At 47.3% G+C, this 14026-nt stretch overlaps 1 protein-coding gene across 6 annotated transcripts in view; it reads left to right on the plus strand.

Annotated features, from left to right (window-relative positions):
* The window catches only part of DOCK6 (dedicator of cytokinesis 6), a 62481-nt gene that overhangs the window by 29472 nt on the left and 18983 nt on the right, over positions 1-14026 (plus strand). For 3 of the 6 annotated variants that reach the window (XM_030197004.1, XM_030197006.1, XM_030197005.1), the window contains exons 18-32: positions 878-979; positions 4913-4999; positions 5268-5499; positions 6135-6299; positions 6892-7067; positions 8518-8622; positions 9366-9455; positions 10415-10510; positions 10594-10734; positions 11223-11336; positions 11713-11883; positions 11987-12126; positions 12268-12437; positions 13196-13362; positions 13639-13821. In XM_030197004.1, coding sequence (XP_030052864.1) covers positions 878-979; positions 4913-4999; positions 5268-5499; positions 6135-6299; positions 6892-7067; positions 8518-8622; positions 9366-9455; positions 10415-10510; positions 10594-10734; positions 11223-11336; positions 11713-11883; positions 11987-12126; positions 12268-12437; positions 13196-13362; positions 13639-13821 — 2139 coding nt within the window. The remainder of the gene's footprint in view (positions 1-877; positions 980-4912; positions 5000-5267; positions 5500-6134; positions 6300-6891; positions 7068-8517; positions 8623-9365; positions 9456-10414; positions 10511-10593; positions 10735-11222; positions 11337-11712; positions 11884-11986; positions 12127-12267; positions 12438-13195; positions 13363-13638; positions 13822-14026) is intronic. The other 3 variants (XM_030197007.1, XM_030197008.1, XM_030197009.1) reach the window with 3 other exon arrangements.

A 14026-nucleotide genomic window follows, 5' to 3' on the forward strand; every position in this document is an offset into this window, starting at 1 on the left:
CCTGGAATGGCTCCTGTCTGGTTAAATAGCGTTTAGCCGGCTAAACCACTGTGGTCGGTTATCTCCGCTGAATGTTCGTGGTTAGCGGCTAACCGGCTGTATTGCGCGATATAGCCAGTTACTGCCGGGGTAAATAGCACACCTATCTTTAACCGATTAAATTCCGGCGGCCAAAAATGAAACCGGATATTCAATGCCGGTCACCGCTGACTCAATATCGGCCTTTAGAAGTTTAAGTGCCCAGAACCCCTCAATAAATATTTTCTTTAGCTAAGTACATACATTTAACATAGTAACATAGTAGATGATGGCAGAAAAAGACCTGCACGGTCCATCCAGTCTGCCCAACAAGATAAACTCATATGTGCTACTTTTTGTGTATACCTTACCTTGATTTGTACCTGTCCTTTTCAGGGCACAGATCGTATAAGTCTGCCCAGCACTATCCCCGCCTCCCAACCACCAGCCCCGCCTCCCACCACCGGTTCTGGCACAGACCGTATAAGTCTGCCCAGCACTATCCCCGCCTCCCAACCACCAGTCCTTAAAAGGAAGGCGGGGAGCAAGGTAAATGTTTACAGGCCCATTTTTAAAATATTTAGATGCTTGAAAAATCCAGGCGCCTAGAAACTGGGCTATTAAAAGGGACAGGACCAGGGTGGGTCAAGGAAGTCCACTACCTGCCCTATAAGTTTAGGGATCTAAAGCTCAGCGTTTGTAATCAGCCGAGAATAAGCGGCTAATTGCGATGCCCAAATCCAGGCTCTCAAGGCTGATTTTCAATTCTAGGCCTCTAACTTGCAAATCCTAAGGCTGCACATGGAGCCTCGTATGACCTCTTGCTGCCCTTTTCATTTCCCTCTCTCTTTCTGTGCAGTGGGTCCCTCTCATGCAGCATGGACGTTTGAGGACTGGACACTTCAGCCTCCCAGTGTCTGTGGAGAAGCCGCCTCCCAGTTATTCAGTGCTGACTCCTGATGTAAGTGTACCCTTTACCCTGGTGCTGTTCACACCCCCAAACTTATACCCTGCTTAAACCTAAGCAGTTAAAATCTTGTACATATAACATCCACATGTCGCTTCTGTGCTCTGGAGGAAATTAGCTAATGAAAATCCAAGAGGAGTCCTCTAGCAAGAAACTCCAGTCCCCACTGTTGAGCCAATAGGACACTCTGGTAAGGAGCTGGAATCCCCAGTATTGATAGGACAGCCCCTTTCCATTACGTAGCTTCCCACTATTCCTGAACCTGTTGGATAGAAAACTGAGCTGAAACGTATTTCTCTTGGCATCCAGTCCAGCTCCTCAGTATTTTCTGTCTCCAGCAGGTGGATGGACACACTTTTCAACCTGTGGTCCTGAGTGCTTTGCTCCTGGTCAGCTGGTCCAGCAGTTGAGCTTTTTGGGTGACTTGAGTCTACAGAGTCATATCGGGAGGTCTTCAGATCCCTATCTCTGGTGCCCCGTGGATTTAAATATAAGAAACTAAGAATAGCCATACTGGGTCAGACCAATTCCATTCCATTCCATTGCTTATATCCCGCTTAAATCAACCAAGGAATCAAAGCAGGTTACGTAAAAAAAGATTACATCAATTTAAGCAGAACCTAAATATTTGTCAAACAAATAATATTTCAAAGCCTTTCTAAAACATGACATTTTTATTTATTTGGATTTTGCTCACACCTTTTTCAGCAGTAGCTCAAAGTGAGTTACATTCAAGTACACTGGATATTCCTCTGTCTCCTGGAGGGCTCACAATCTAATTTTGTACCTGAGGCAATGGAGAGAAGTGACTTATCCAAGATCACAAAGAGCAGCAGTGGAATTTGAACCGGGCACCCCTGGATGTCAAGACTTCATGCTCTAACCACTAGGCTACTCCTTAGGTCTTACCTGATAATTTTCTTGTCACTATTCCAGAGGCCCGCTCAAGGTTTCTGAGATATTTAATCGATGTGAAGTAATGGGTCAAATAATGACTTCCGTCTTGTAACATCGGGACACGCTACAGAGGTAAAATTCCTTGATGAAATCAAGGACAGCTTTATGGAGCAGCTGGTGCAGGAGCCGACGAGAGAAGGAAAAATTCTAGACTTGGTCCTTAGTGGAGCGCATGATCTGGTGAGGGACGTTATGGTACTGGGGCCGCTTGATAACAGTGATCATAATATGATCAGTTTTGATATCGACCTTGAAGTAATTGTACACAGAAAGTCAAATACATTAGCGTTTAACTTTAAAAAAGGAGACTATGATAAAATGAGAAGAACGGTTAAAAAAAAACCTTAGGGGGGCAACTGAGAGAGTAAAAACTGTATAACAGGCGTGGACGCTGTTCAAAAATACCATCCTGGAGGCCCAGGCCATACATATTCCGCGAATTAGAAAAGAAAGACGGAAGTCCAAAAGACAGCCGGCCTGGTTGAAAAGTGAGGTGAAGGAAGCTATTAGAGCTAAAAGATACACCTTCAGAAAATGGAAGAAGGAACCGTCTGAAAATAACAAGAAGCAGCATAAGGAGTGTCAATGCAAATGCAAGGCGCAGATAAAGAAGGCCAAGAGGGATTACGAAAAAAAGATAGCATTAGAGGCAAAAAAACATAGTAAAAAATGTTTTCGGTATATTAAAAGCAGGAAGCCGGCAAAAGAATCGGTTGGGCTGCTGGATGACCAAGGGGTAAAAGGGGCGATCAAGGAAGACAAAGACGTAGCGGAGAGACTGAATGAATTCTTTGCTTCGGTCTTCACCGAGGAAGATTTGGGTGGGATACCGGTGTCGGAAATGGTATTTCAAGCGGACGAGTCGGAGAAACTTACTGACTTCACGGTAAACCTGGAGGACGTAATGGGGCAGTTCAGCAAACTGAAGAGTAGCAAATCTCCTGGACCGGATGGTATTCATCCTAGAGTACTGATAGAACTGAAAAATGAGCTTGCGGAGCTACTGCTAGTGATATGCAACTTATCCTTAAAATCGAGCGTGGTACCGGAAGATTGGAGGGTGGCCAATGTAACACTGATTTTTTAAAAAGGCTCCAGGGGAGATCCGGGAAATTATAGACCGGTGAGTCTGACGTCAGTGCCGGGGAAAATGGTAGAGGCTATTAGTAAAAACAAAATTACAGAGCACATCCGAGGACATGGATTACTGAGACCGAGTCACGGCTTTTGTGTGGGGAAATCTTGCCTGGCCAATTTACTTCAATTCTTTGAAGGAGTAAACAAACATGTGGACAAAGGGGAACCGGTTGATATTGTGTATCTGGATTTCCAAAAGGCGTTTGACATGGTACCTCATGAAAGGCTACAGAGGAAATTGGAGGGTCATGGGATAGGAGGAAATGTCCTATTGTGGATTAAAAACTGGTTGAAGGATAGGAAACAGAGTGGGGTTAAATGGGCAGTATTCACAATGGAGAAGGGTAGTTAGTGGGGTTCCTCAGGGGTCTGTGCTAGGACCGCTGCTTTTTAATATATTTATAAATGATTTAGAGATGGGAGTAACTAGCGAGGTAATTAAATTTGCTGATGACACAAAGTTATTCAAAGTTGTTAAATCGTGACAGGATTGTGAAAAATTACAAGAGGACCTTACGAGACTGGGAGACTGGGCGGCTAAATGGCAGATGACGTTTAATGTGAGCAAGTGCAAGGTGATGCATGTGGGGAAAAAGAACCCGCATTATAGCTACGTCATGCAAGGTTCCACATTAGGAGTTACGGACCAAGAAAGGGATCTGGGTGTCGTCGTCGATAATACACTGAAACCTTCTGCTCAGTGTGCTGCTGCAGCTAGGAAAGCGAATAGAATGTTGGGTATTAGGAAAGGTATGGAAAACAGGTGTGAGGATGTTATAATGCAGTTGTATCGCTCCATGGTGCGACCGCACCTTGAGTATTGTGTTCAATTCTGGTCGCCGCATCTCAAGAAAGATATAGTAGAATTGGAAAAGGTGCAGAGAAGGGCGACTAAAATGATAGCGGGGATGGGACGACTTTCCTTTGAAGAAAGATTAAGGAGGCTAGGGCTATTCAGCTTGGAGAAGAGACGGCTGAGGGGAGACATGATAGAGGTATATAAAATAATGAGTGGAGTGGAACAGGTGGATGTGAAGCATCTGTTCACGCTTTCCAAAAATACTAGGACTAGGGGGCATGCGATGAAACTACAGTGTAGTAAATTTAAAACAAATCGGAGAAAAGTTTTCTTCACCCAACATATAATTAAACTCTGGAATTCGTTGCCGGAGAAAGTGGTGAAGGTGGTTAGCTTAGCAGAGTTTAAAAAGGGGTTGGACGGTTTCCTAAAGGACAAGTCCATAAACCGCTACTAAATGGACTTGGGAAAAATCCACAATTCCAGGAATAACATGTATAGAATGTTTGTACGTTTGGGAAGCTTGCCAGGTGCCCTTGGCCTGGATTGGCTGCTGTCGTGGACGGGATGCTGGGCTCGATGGACCCTTGGTCTTTTCCCAATATGGCATTATTTATGTACTTATATGTACTTATGTAGTGCTTCCTGCATCTCTCTTGTTCTCTACAAGTTGTCCAGAGGTGAGAGGTCCACACATGTATACTCATCTGGTTAGTGTTTGGCTAGCAAGTTGTTTAAGGTTGTTGTGTTTGTTCTGAGTATTATCCTTACTGCTAATACTGAGGAGCTGGACTAGATGCCAAGAGAGCTCAGTTTTCAGTTCTCTATCTCCATCTGCTGGTTGATGAACACAATTATTCCACAGGTTCTGGAATAGTGGGAAGGACTAACGGAAAGAAAATGATCAGGTACGACCTAATTTTTCCATGTGTTCCAGGTAAGATCCTTTTCCATGTTGTACACAGATGCCCCTCTGCTGCCTCCAACCCACTGACGAACCCTTTCTCTATCACATGCTTGTTTCCTGTCTCCAGGTACAGCTGCCGGGCATGAAGTGGGTGGATAATCATAAGGCTGTGTTTAATGTGGAGGTGGTGGCTGTGTCTTCTGTGCACCCTCAGGTGAGAATTTGGGAGGACAGTCGTATACCAGTGCATCTCTGATTCTTTAAAGGAATACTAGCATTACAGGTCAGATACGTGTGGCTAAGTTTGCAGCTATAGAACTTGTGCCTATCATATAGTATTCTAGAAGTAACGCGTGCGAGAGCCCAGGCTCCGCCCCTCAGGCAGAATTTTGACGTTTACAATATGTATGTGTGTGTAAATGTTAGCCCCCACTTTATAGACTTAACCCCTGTGTGTTTAACCCTTTAATTCTCTGGCACAGGACGCATGCTTGGATAAGTTTTTCACCCTTGTACACGTGCTGGAGGAACGTTCCTTTCCCTTCCGACTAAAGGACGTTGTTATCACTGAAAACAACGTGGAGGCAGAGCTTAAGTCCAGCATGGCCAACCTGCGGGCTGCCAGCCTGGAGCCATTAGTTGCCTTCTGTCATCATGTGCTGGGAAAACTCATTCTGCTCATCGTTCGGCCGCCAGTCATTGGTGGGCAGATTGGTGAGTGCCAAACCCTGCCCCTGACGGTTGGGAGGATGGTCATATGGCGTTTAAAATCATACACATTAAAAAGAATACATAAAACATTAAAACTACAGTTATCCATGAACATACATACAAAGAAATATATAATGAGACATACCTAGGTATTGTTCAATATGTATTCCTGTTAATATTAAAACAAATATAACCATAAGGTATAAAATACAAAGACGTGTCAATGGTGACTACTCCTGCTCCTGCTCCATTGTCTTCTAGAATAAGTAGCCATGGTATGGGGCTCTCAAGAGCAGCTTCATGGGAAGAGTGATAGCATAGAATGGCCTCCTGGAGTAGGCAGTGGAGGCAGGATAGCTGAGTTCTTGAAAGCCTGAGATAAATCCAGAGGATCTCTACTGGTGAAGATCCCTGGGGTTTCGGGCACTGCTTGGCCCTTGTAGTCTTTCTCTGCTATCAGATTCAAGGTTGTGTTTCCCTTCAGTCTCTCCTACCTGCCTTGACCAGAGGTATAGATAAGTGAGGATCTGTTCTCCTTCTCCTCCTCCTCCTCCCCCTGCTTGCTTCCCCCACCCGAGTTTGGTTGAAAGTGGCAGAGCTCTCTTCATTATCCCATGTTGTGTGCTCCTCTCTTGCAGTGAACCTGGGCCGAGCAGCATTCGAAGCTATGGCGCTAATGGTGACCCAAATGCACCGATGCCTTGATGGGGGCCAGGACCAGCAGGGCCACTGCAGCCTTCTTACCTCCTATATCTACCATGTATTCCACCTGCCCAGCATGGAGCTGGGTCCCATGGCTAGTGGTGAGCAAACTAGAGGCCCTGGAAGAGGGGGCATGCTAGCTCCCTCCCTCCCATCAACCCTTTAACCCTCTGGCCTTTCTTTCCAATCCATGTGGCTTCTCCCTCTACATCCCAGGGCAGTATCCTGTTTTACCACACTGTTCAGGTATGAACTGAGACATGGGTTGAAACGGGGTGCTTTGTGGAGATGCTGGCAGCTACTTGGGTGAATGTTTTCCTGTGTGCTCTGCAGGGAGGTTTGGCTGAACCACAAGCTGTGTTCTGTCCTTTCCTGATGTCATTGACAGCAACCTCAGTAGTTGGAAACTAAGGACAAGGCCGGGCAGACTTCAACAGTCTATGTCCCCATTATTGTTTGGTGTTTTTGTTCCTTTGTAAGTCGTATAGGACCCAGATAGGGATTTTGTGACTAATTAAGTCCTCTGTTAGGTTGCAGTAGATTAGAGGGTCTCCCTGAAGAATCCTTTCTGAGCTTTGTCATGTCACTGCAGTGGTTGAATGTCTTTGCAAGTGCATTTGAATCTCTAAATTTAAGGGGATTCAAGCTGGGAGTCAAACCTGTTCATGTGCTCGTTTTTTTCTCTGTTCTCAGTATCTGGAGCCAGCCCACATGGGGGTCCCATTCAGTATGCTACCCTGTCACGGGCCACTGGACGCCCCAGCAGCTTGAACCTGTCCTGCTCTAAAAGCATCAGCAACAGTAACCCTGACCTGGCCACCACCCCCAGCACTCCAGACATGGAGATACAGCAGATAATCGGCAACAAGGTAAGGGGTGAGAAAGAGTCTATATCCTCAGACATCGCTTATCACTGTTCTGCCTTCTTCACAGTGGCAGATGTTCAAGTGAAGGACCTCCAGAGCAGGAGAGATTCTCCTCAGAGGATACGGGGGTGGCTATAATTGGCTCCTCCTTCCTTGGGCCTCCTTGCGCTCCAGGAGCTGCTTGGATGGAGTTTTATATAGCTAGCACTGAGAGAAGGACATTAAAATACCCTCTTCTCCTTGAAGAAAAGGGGCTGCACCCTCACTCTGGATTCAGTTCTCACATTCCCCCCATGAGCTCTGGAACAAGGAATTGTGTCTCTTGATGTCACCGGTCATAATGCTTTCTCTCCCTGAGGTGGGCTGGGAAGAGTCTGTACCCTTGCATGTGACACATCCTGTCTGTCCCTCACTATCCTAGGGATCATTGGGCAGAGTCTGCACCCCTGGATGTGACAAGTCCTTCTGTCTCGCCCCTCTCCCATTTGTCACCACCCAGGAGATCACTGGGGAGTCTGCACCCCTGGATGTCACTAGTTCTGTCCATCTGTCTCCTTGAGTGCAGCGATGGAAACTGGGTGTCCCTGAGCCCATACCTTGAGTGTCTGGACTGGAATCTCTCTCCAGGTCTGTCCATAGTATTAGTTGATCCAGCCTTCATACAGAGGGCAGGTGTAGGGAGAGGAACTAGAAAAAGGGGGGGGGGGGAATCTGAAAACTACAGCCATTCAGTGTAAGTCTTCGAGGCTCTGTCTTTAGGCTCAGAGAGTCACTGAGTCCCATCTTTGAGGGGGTTCCTTGTCCCTGTGTCCCCTCTTTCCATGGATCTCCCTTCACCGAGGTCCAGTCTGTGCTATGTAATGGGTAAGGGGTTGGGGCTGTCTGGGTGGTGGTATTTGCATTTGGTGGTGGTTCCTGCCATGTGCCATATGAGTACTTTGGGGACTGCATAGAGAGTCAGCTGTCATTTCAACAGGCAGAAGAATAAAGCCAGCTCTCTCATTTTCTGCCTCGCTGATATGAACTATTCTGGTAAAAGTAGCCCTTCTAATCAAGGGATTGATGCTTTTCAATTCAGGAGTCACCGTCAGGAGGAGAGAGGAACTCGGTCGTGGCCCCACACCTCAGGTCCCCCCTCAGGAGAGTGAAAAATCCTTCAGTCCCCCCTCCTCCTCCCTGATGATTTCACCATCCACTGTCGTGCCTCTGGCCCTCCCCATCTTGTCCTATGGATGCTGCCAGGAAGGGGTGGGGGTGAAAAGTCAGCAGCATTGGTCAACCTGTCCTCACTTCCCTGGTATAATAATAGATGGCGACTCCTGCCTTGGAAAGCATTCAGCAAGTCATTGGCTGCTCTTGTCATGGGCTCTTTGTTGTTGTTCATGGTCTCTGTTTTGGGGGTCTTACTTTTTTTCTCTCTGTCTCTTGCTGGGTAACTGCTTGCTTGTTGCAGGGAATTGATCGCTCGCACTCCTGGGTGAACTCCGCTTATGCTCCTGGGGGCCCTCGGGCCATTCTACGCCGAAATTATCCCAGCTCTGGTGCTGAGCCGAGACAGGTGCACTTTTCCTCACTTATGGCAAAGTTTCTCTCCCTTCCCCTCCCCTCCCTTCCCTTCCCTTCCACCCATCCATGCTATCTGCATCTGTCTGCTGTTTCTCCATAGTCTGCTTGGCTGAAGAGGATATTAATTCCATGCAGTTGCCTTCCCTTCCCCAGAGGAAACTTTCCCTATCGTATTGTGACATCTTTAATGGCCCTGATCTACCAAGAATCTCTTTCCTTGCTATAACAGCAACATAAATATCACAGTACCCCATTAAATCACCTGTGAATATGCACCTCAAAACCAAAAACCCGGAGTGCTGTGGCCTTACTGTGGGAAAAGAGGCAACTGCCCTGTTTTTACTGTGTTCACTTTCCTCTGGGGTTGATACTGCAGAGACTGCTGCTACTCATGATTCTGTGGACACTGAGTCTTCTTTCTCTGACTTAACTTTTTCCTTTTCTACTGTCCACGGATCTGCCAATTTCCTTGGGTTCCTGCTGCCATCGGTTGGCCATGCCCGGGTTTTCTCTTGTCCTGCAGTGACGCCTGGTGGCCATGCCTGCATATTGCATGTCCGATATCTGTGAGTGAATATTGAGATGGTGATGTCACATCAAGAAACAACAATTTCAAAGGGGGATAGAGAGACCCCCGCCCCCTACACCTTATCTATCTCATCTTCTGTTCACATTAACTCCTCTCTTCTCCATCATCTCCTCCTATTCCTCCCACCTTCCCTCCTTGTTTCACAGGCCAGCGAGCGAAGCCCCAACCGTGCATCTGCCTATGTTGAGGGCACCTCTTTCACCCCGCCGGGGCAGCAGAGGCTGACGGCCAAAAAGGTAGTAGGATTGAAGGGGGGAGAGCTTTTCCTTCTCATAGCCCCCCCTCCGAGTAGATTTTTTTAAGTTAATGTTTTAAATGATTAATTTGTCAATGATATTCAGCATAGGTTTGGACACTCAACACTAGGTCACATACATTGAGATTTCTGGCAGTGGTAGGTTTGGGGACCTGGGTTTCGGAAGTGTCAGTTCTAGGCTCACTGAGTTTGGTAGCATCTGAGATCACCTTGTCTAAGTGTGATAGCACTAAATCTTGCACAAACTTGTGATAGAGGTGGGAATGGGACCAGGATCTGTAGGTGTCATGGGAGAAGGAATGGGTTAGTAAATTGGGGATGAAAAACTCTCTCTGACTTTAATTTGCATTATCTGCTAATATCACGGCTTACTCCTTCATGAGCAGCACCAAGGAAAACGTGGTTTGGAGGGGGGGAGGTGGGAAGGGACATGTAGAAAATCTTTAGTATCTGTGTTAGTTGAATGTTCTAATGCTGCTTATTAGGTGTTTCATTAGTATTATGCTTATGCTAATGTCGTATTATATCTCTGGTATTTGAATTTCAGTGCTGTTAAATGTGCACATTTTTAATACAGTTTCACAGTAGTTTTATTATTAGGTTTCAATTTACTGTTGTCAAGTTTACCTCGTTTCTTGTATTTAGTTTATTCTTGGTTATTTTAGTTTTGTTATGCTGTTAACAAAATTGTAAGTTTGAGCTTAAACTTACACCGCCTTGGGTGAATCTCTTCATAAAGGCAGTTAATAAATCCCAATAAATAAATGTATTCTCATGTGAGCCATATGCAAACTATCCAAGGGATGCCACTCGAGATGGGGACACATCTACCCCCTAGGGCAGATTTGGGATTTTAACGCTTTTCCCCCACTGCATTCTGGGATGTTGGGTTCATGCTGTTCATGAATTTAACAGTCTGTCTTTTTGCTCTGCCTGCAGTTGCTCCATGAGGAACTGGCCTTACAGTGGGTCGTCAGCACCAGCTCGGTCCGTGAGGCAGCCCTGCACCAGGCCTGGTTCTTCTTTCAGCTCATGGTATGTCGAAACTTTGTTATGTGTTCTCCCAACCCTTCTACTCCATCTTAATTGTGTGGATTTGGGTTTTTCTCCTTGTATAGGTGAAGAGTATGGCTCATCATCTCTATCTCCTGGACAAGCTGGACACTCCCCGGAGAACTCGCTTCCCGGACAGGTTTGTGGATGACATCGGTGCGCTGGTCTGTACCATTAGCACGGATATAGCCAGCCGCTATCAGAAGGTGAGCACTTGCTCGAGTGTAAGTCAGGGGGAGGGGTCTGGGGTCTTCAGATATCCGCTGTCACATTCTGTCCATTTGCTTCTGTATCTCTATCATATTTCCACCCATCCATGTGAAACTTTCATTTCTTTCTTTAGTTTTCCTGTTTCTCTCCCCATTTGCATATTCCACCATGTGCTTCTTTGCAATTTGCCTCAGTTATAACGCAGTGTTCCTTAGAAAGGGGCTGCAGCTGACGGTTTAATGCCTAAAGTCTGATAGCTAATGCCTCCATGTAGAGGAGCAGCTTCTCAGGCAGGATAGGCCCTTATTACCTTGGAGTGGTCTGTGTGTTTTCAGGAAGGCCGACTGAGGTAGGTCTCATTTCTGGCTGTTGACCTGTCTGGGGGTCAGGTTCTGGACTAGTGTCTGGTCAGCAGGAGGCCACAAGCCTGCTACACTATGCTGAGGATGCTGTGTCTTATCCTTCTGCATTTTTCTCTCCTCAGGACATGGAGCTGACAGAGCGTCTGAACACCAGCTTGGCTTTTTTTCTCAATGACCTGCTGTCCCTGATCGACCGAGGCTATGTTTTTGTTCTTATCCGAACCTACTACAAGCAGGTCAGGGACTGTAGCCTCCTATCCGGACCCCGTTAGGAGCCTTTGAATGGGGACTGCACCAGGCATCGATGGATAGGAGGGTAGAGGGGCACTCGCAGGCATTTTTCTAGTTTATTTTGGGGGTGGTCAAGGGTAAGGAAGCCATATTGGCAGTGAAGGGGGGGGGGGGTAATTCAACGTTAGGACTCAGTGTTCAGAGGGCATTATCCTCTCATGCCCACTCCAAACTGTGCCAAGCACACAGGTATTAGGTGGGATGTGGACGTAGAATCGGAAAGAGCACCGGCCATACCGTTGGCCTTGCTCCAAGTGATCTCCAGACTTGGTAGTGCTGGGGTGTGAGGTGTCTGATTCCTGGCCTTTCTCACCTCTCCAGATCAACAACAAGCTTCAAACAGCACAAAACCCGAATGCCCTGATCGCCCTGAGGATGGATCTGACCCGTATAGTGTGCAGTCACGAGCACTACGTGACTTTAAACCTACCCTGCAGCACCTTGTCACCACCTGCTTCGCCTTCCCCTTCTGTATCCTCTGCCACCTCTCAGGTAACAGCTGCCTTTTTTGCTCTCCCGTGTTCCCCCTCTCCCTTTCTCTCTGCTGTCACCTGCCCTGTCTTCATCTGTGCTTTCTCCTCTTGTTACCCTGCAGAGCTCTGCTTTCTCCAGCCACCTGCAGGACCAGCGAATCAGTAACATGTTCGAACTGTCGGTACCCTTTCGGCATCAGCACTTCCTGACGGGTCTAGTTCTGACGGAGCTGGCGCTCATTTTGGAGCCTGATGGGGAGGGGTGAGTCCAGCTCTTTGTTGGGGGTAGGACTGCAGTTCTCAGATGTTGTGTTGAAGTCCAAGAGCGCGTGTGCGTGCGCGTGCGCTGTCATGGATGAGTTGTGTTGTAATTCTGATCTCTCTCCCCCACCCCTCCTTGCAGCATGTTCTTCCTGCACAAGAAGGCCATCAGTACCCTTCAGAACCTGCTGTGTAGCCACGACATGGACACGCGCTACGCAGACCCCCTGGTGAAGGCGCACGTGGCCCAGCTGTACCTGCCGCTCATCGGCATATTGATGGACACAGTGCCTCAGCTCTATGACTTCACAGGTAAGAGAGGGAAGAGATTGGAGCTCTTCCCTCGCACGTTTACTTCCATAGAGCCCCCTCTCCTCCTGTTGGATTCTCAGTCACTAGCGTGAGGGTGGGGACCAGAAAAAGTGGAATTCAGCAGAATGTGAAGGAGTGATTGGTTCTGGTCTCAGTATGAGATAATGTTGGCTTTCTATTTCTTTTCCATGCTGAGCTATAATTTAGCCACTTCTTTTCCTCTGTGACCGGTATTAGGTGGCTGAGACATGAGCGTTTTGTGCTGGATTAATATCTTCGCTATTCTTGCGTTTCTTGTTCTTTAAGGGAATTTCTACAACTGCGTTTTGTATAAATACAATTTGATGCCAACCACTTTTGCTTGCCTGTGGTTTGGGTGTCTCTAATTTCTATGGATGGGAACAGGATAAGACACACGTATATTCAGAAAATAAGGACAGATAAAGACCTCAAAGCCTTCCTTCCTCAGCTAAGGATCCTCTGTGCCTTTTCCAGGCTTTACCCCCTCGCTTCTTCCCCCACTGCAGCTGAGCGTCCTCTGTGCCTCTCCAACAAGAACTGTTATTTTTTGGTCTCCACCTTCTCCCTAGAAAGTCTGTTTCACATGGCCACCAACCTGTCCGCTGTGAAGAAATTATTCCCTGATGGTCTTCCTGAGTCTCTGTCCCCTTCTTGTGGAGATCCCTTATGAAGAGGGTATTGGTCATAGAAGGGAAGCTGTATGAGAAGGTCTGAGGAGATTTTTTCTTGCTTTGCAGAGATTCACACTCAGCGAAGTCGCCTCACCTCGTCTATCTACTGCGATGAGATGGGGGACCTGGACAACGGCAGCAGTAGCACCATCAGCCAGTCGGTTGCTATGGCCATAGCAGGTTCCCCCCTGCCCCAGGGCTACAAAACCAGCTCCTTCCAGCTGCCCACTGCTGTGAGTATCCCCTTTGTGCCCAGAATTGATACCTGCCCTGTCTCTTCAGATAATTCAGCCAGGACTCTTGGTGGAGTCACTTTCGGTTAGGAGTTCAGTTTGATAAGGGGAGCTGTTGGGATTTGGGATGGACCTAGATTGAATTGCTCTGGCTTCAGCTGTAAGGGTTCCCGAAGACTCCTGTATTTTTCTATGTTACTCATTTAACTGGGTGCAGATGCCTCCCCTACCCATCTCTCCCTTTTCCCAAACGCACATGCCGCTCTTTGCCCCCAGGCCTCCCGCCAGCCTGGCACACTCTCTGCGGAGTACAGTCGGATCCTGCTCCTCTGTCTGCTCTGGGTGCTGAAGAACGCAGATGAGGAAGTGCTAGGGAAATGGTTCTCTGACCTCTCCACCCTACAGATCGGCCGTCTGCTGGACCTAATGGATCTCTGCGTGTCCTGCTTCGAGTACAAGGTGAGCATGCTTCAATGTGGAGTCACTTTTTCAGGAGCTTGCTTGGGTAAATTGACGGAATCTGTGATAAATGAACTTCCCAAGTGGGAGTGGGCTTTTAAAAGGAGGCGTTCTGGTGGGAGGGCATGACTGGAAGCTACCTGTGTATGTCTAAGTTCTCTTTACATCATCATTAAACACCTGAGACCCTGGTCTGTGCAAGCTG

The sequence above is a fragment of the Microcaecilia unicolor genome, chromosome 3 (genome assembly GCF_901765095.1).
Source record: "Microcaecilia unicolor chromosome 3, aMicUni1.1, whole genome shotgun sequence".
Taxonomy (NCBI): Eukaryota; Metazoa; Chordata; class Amphibia; order Gymnophiona; family Siphonopidae; genus Microcaecilia; species Microcaecilia unicolor.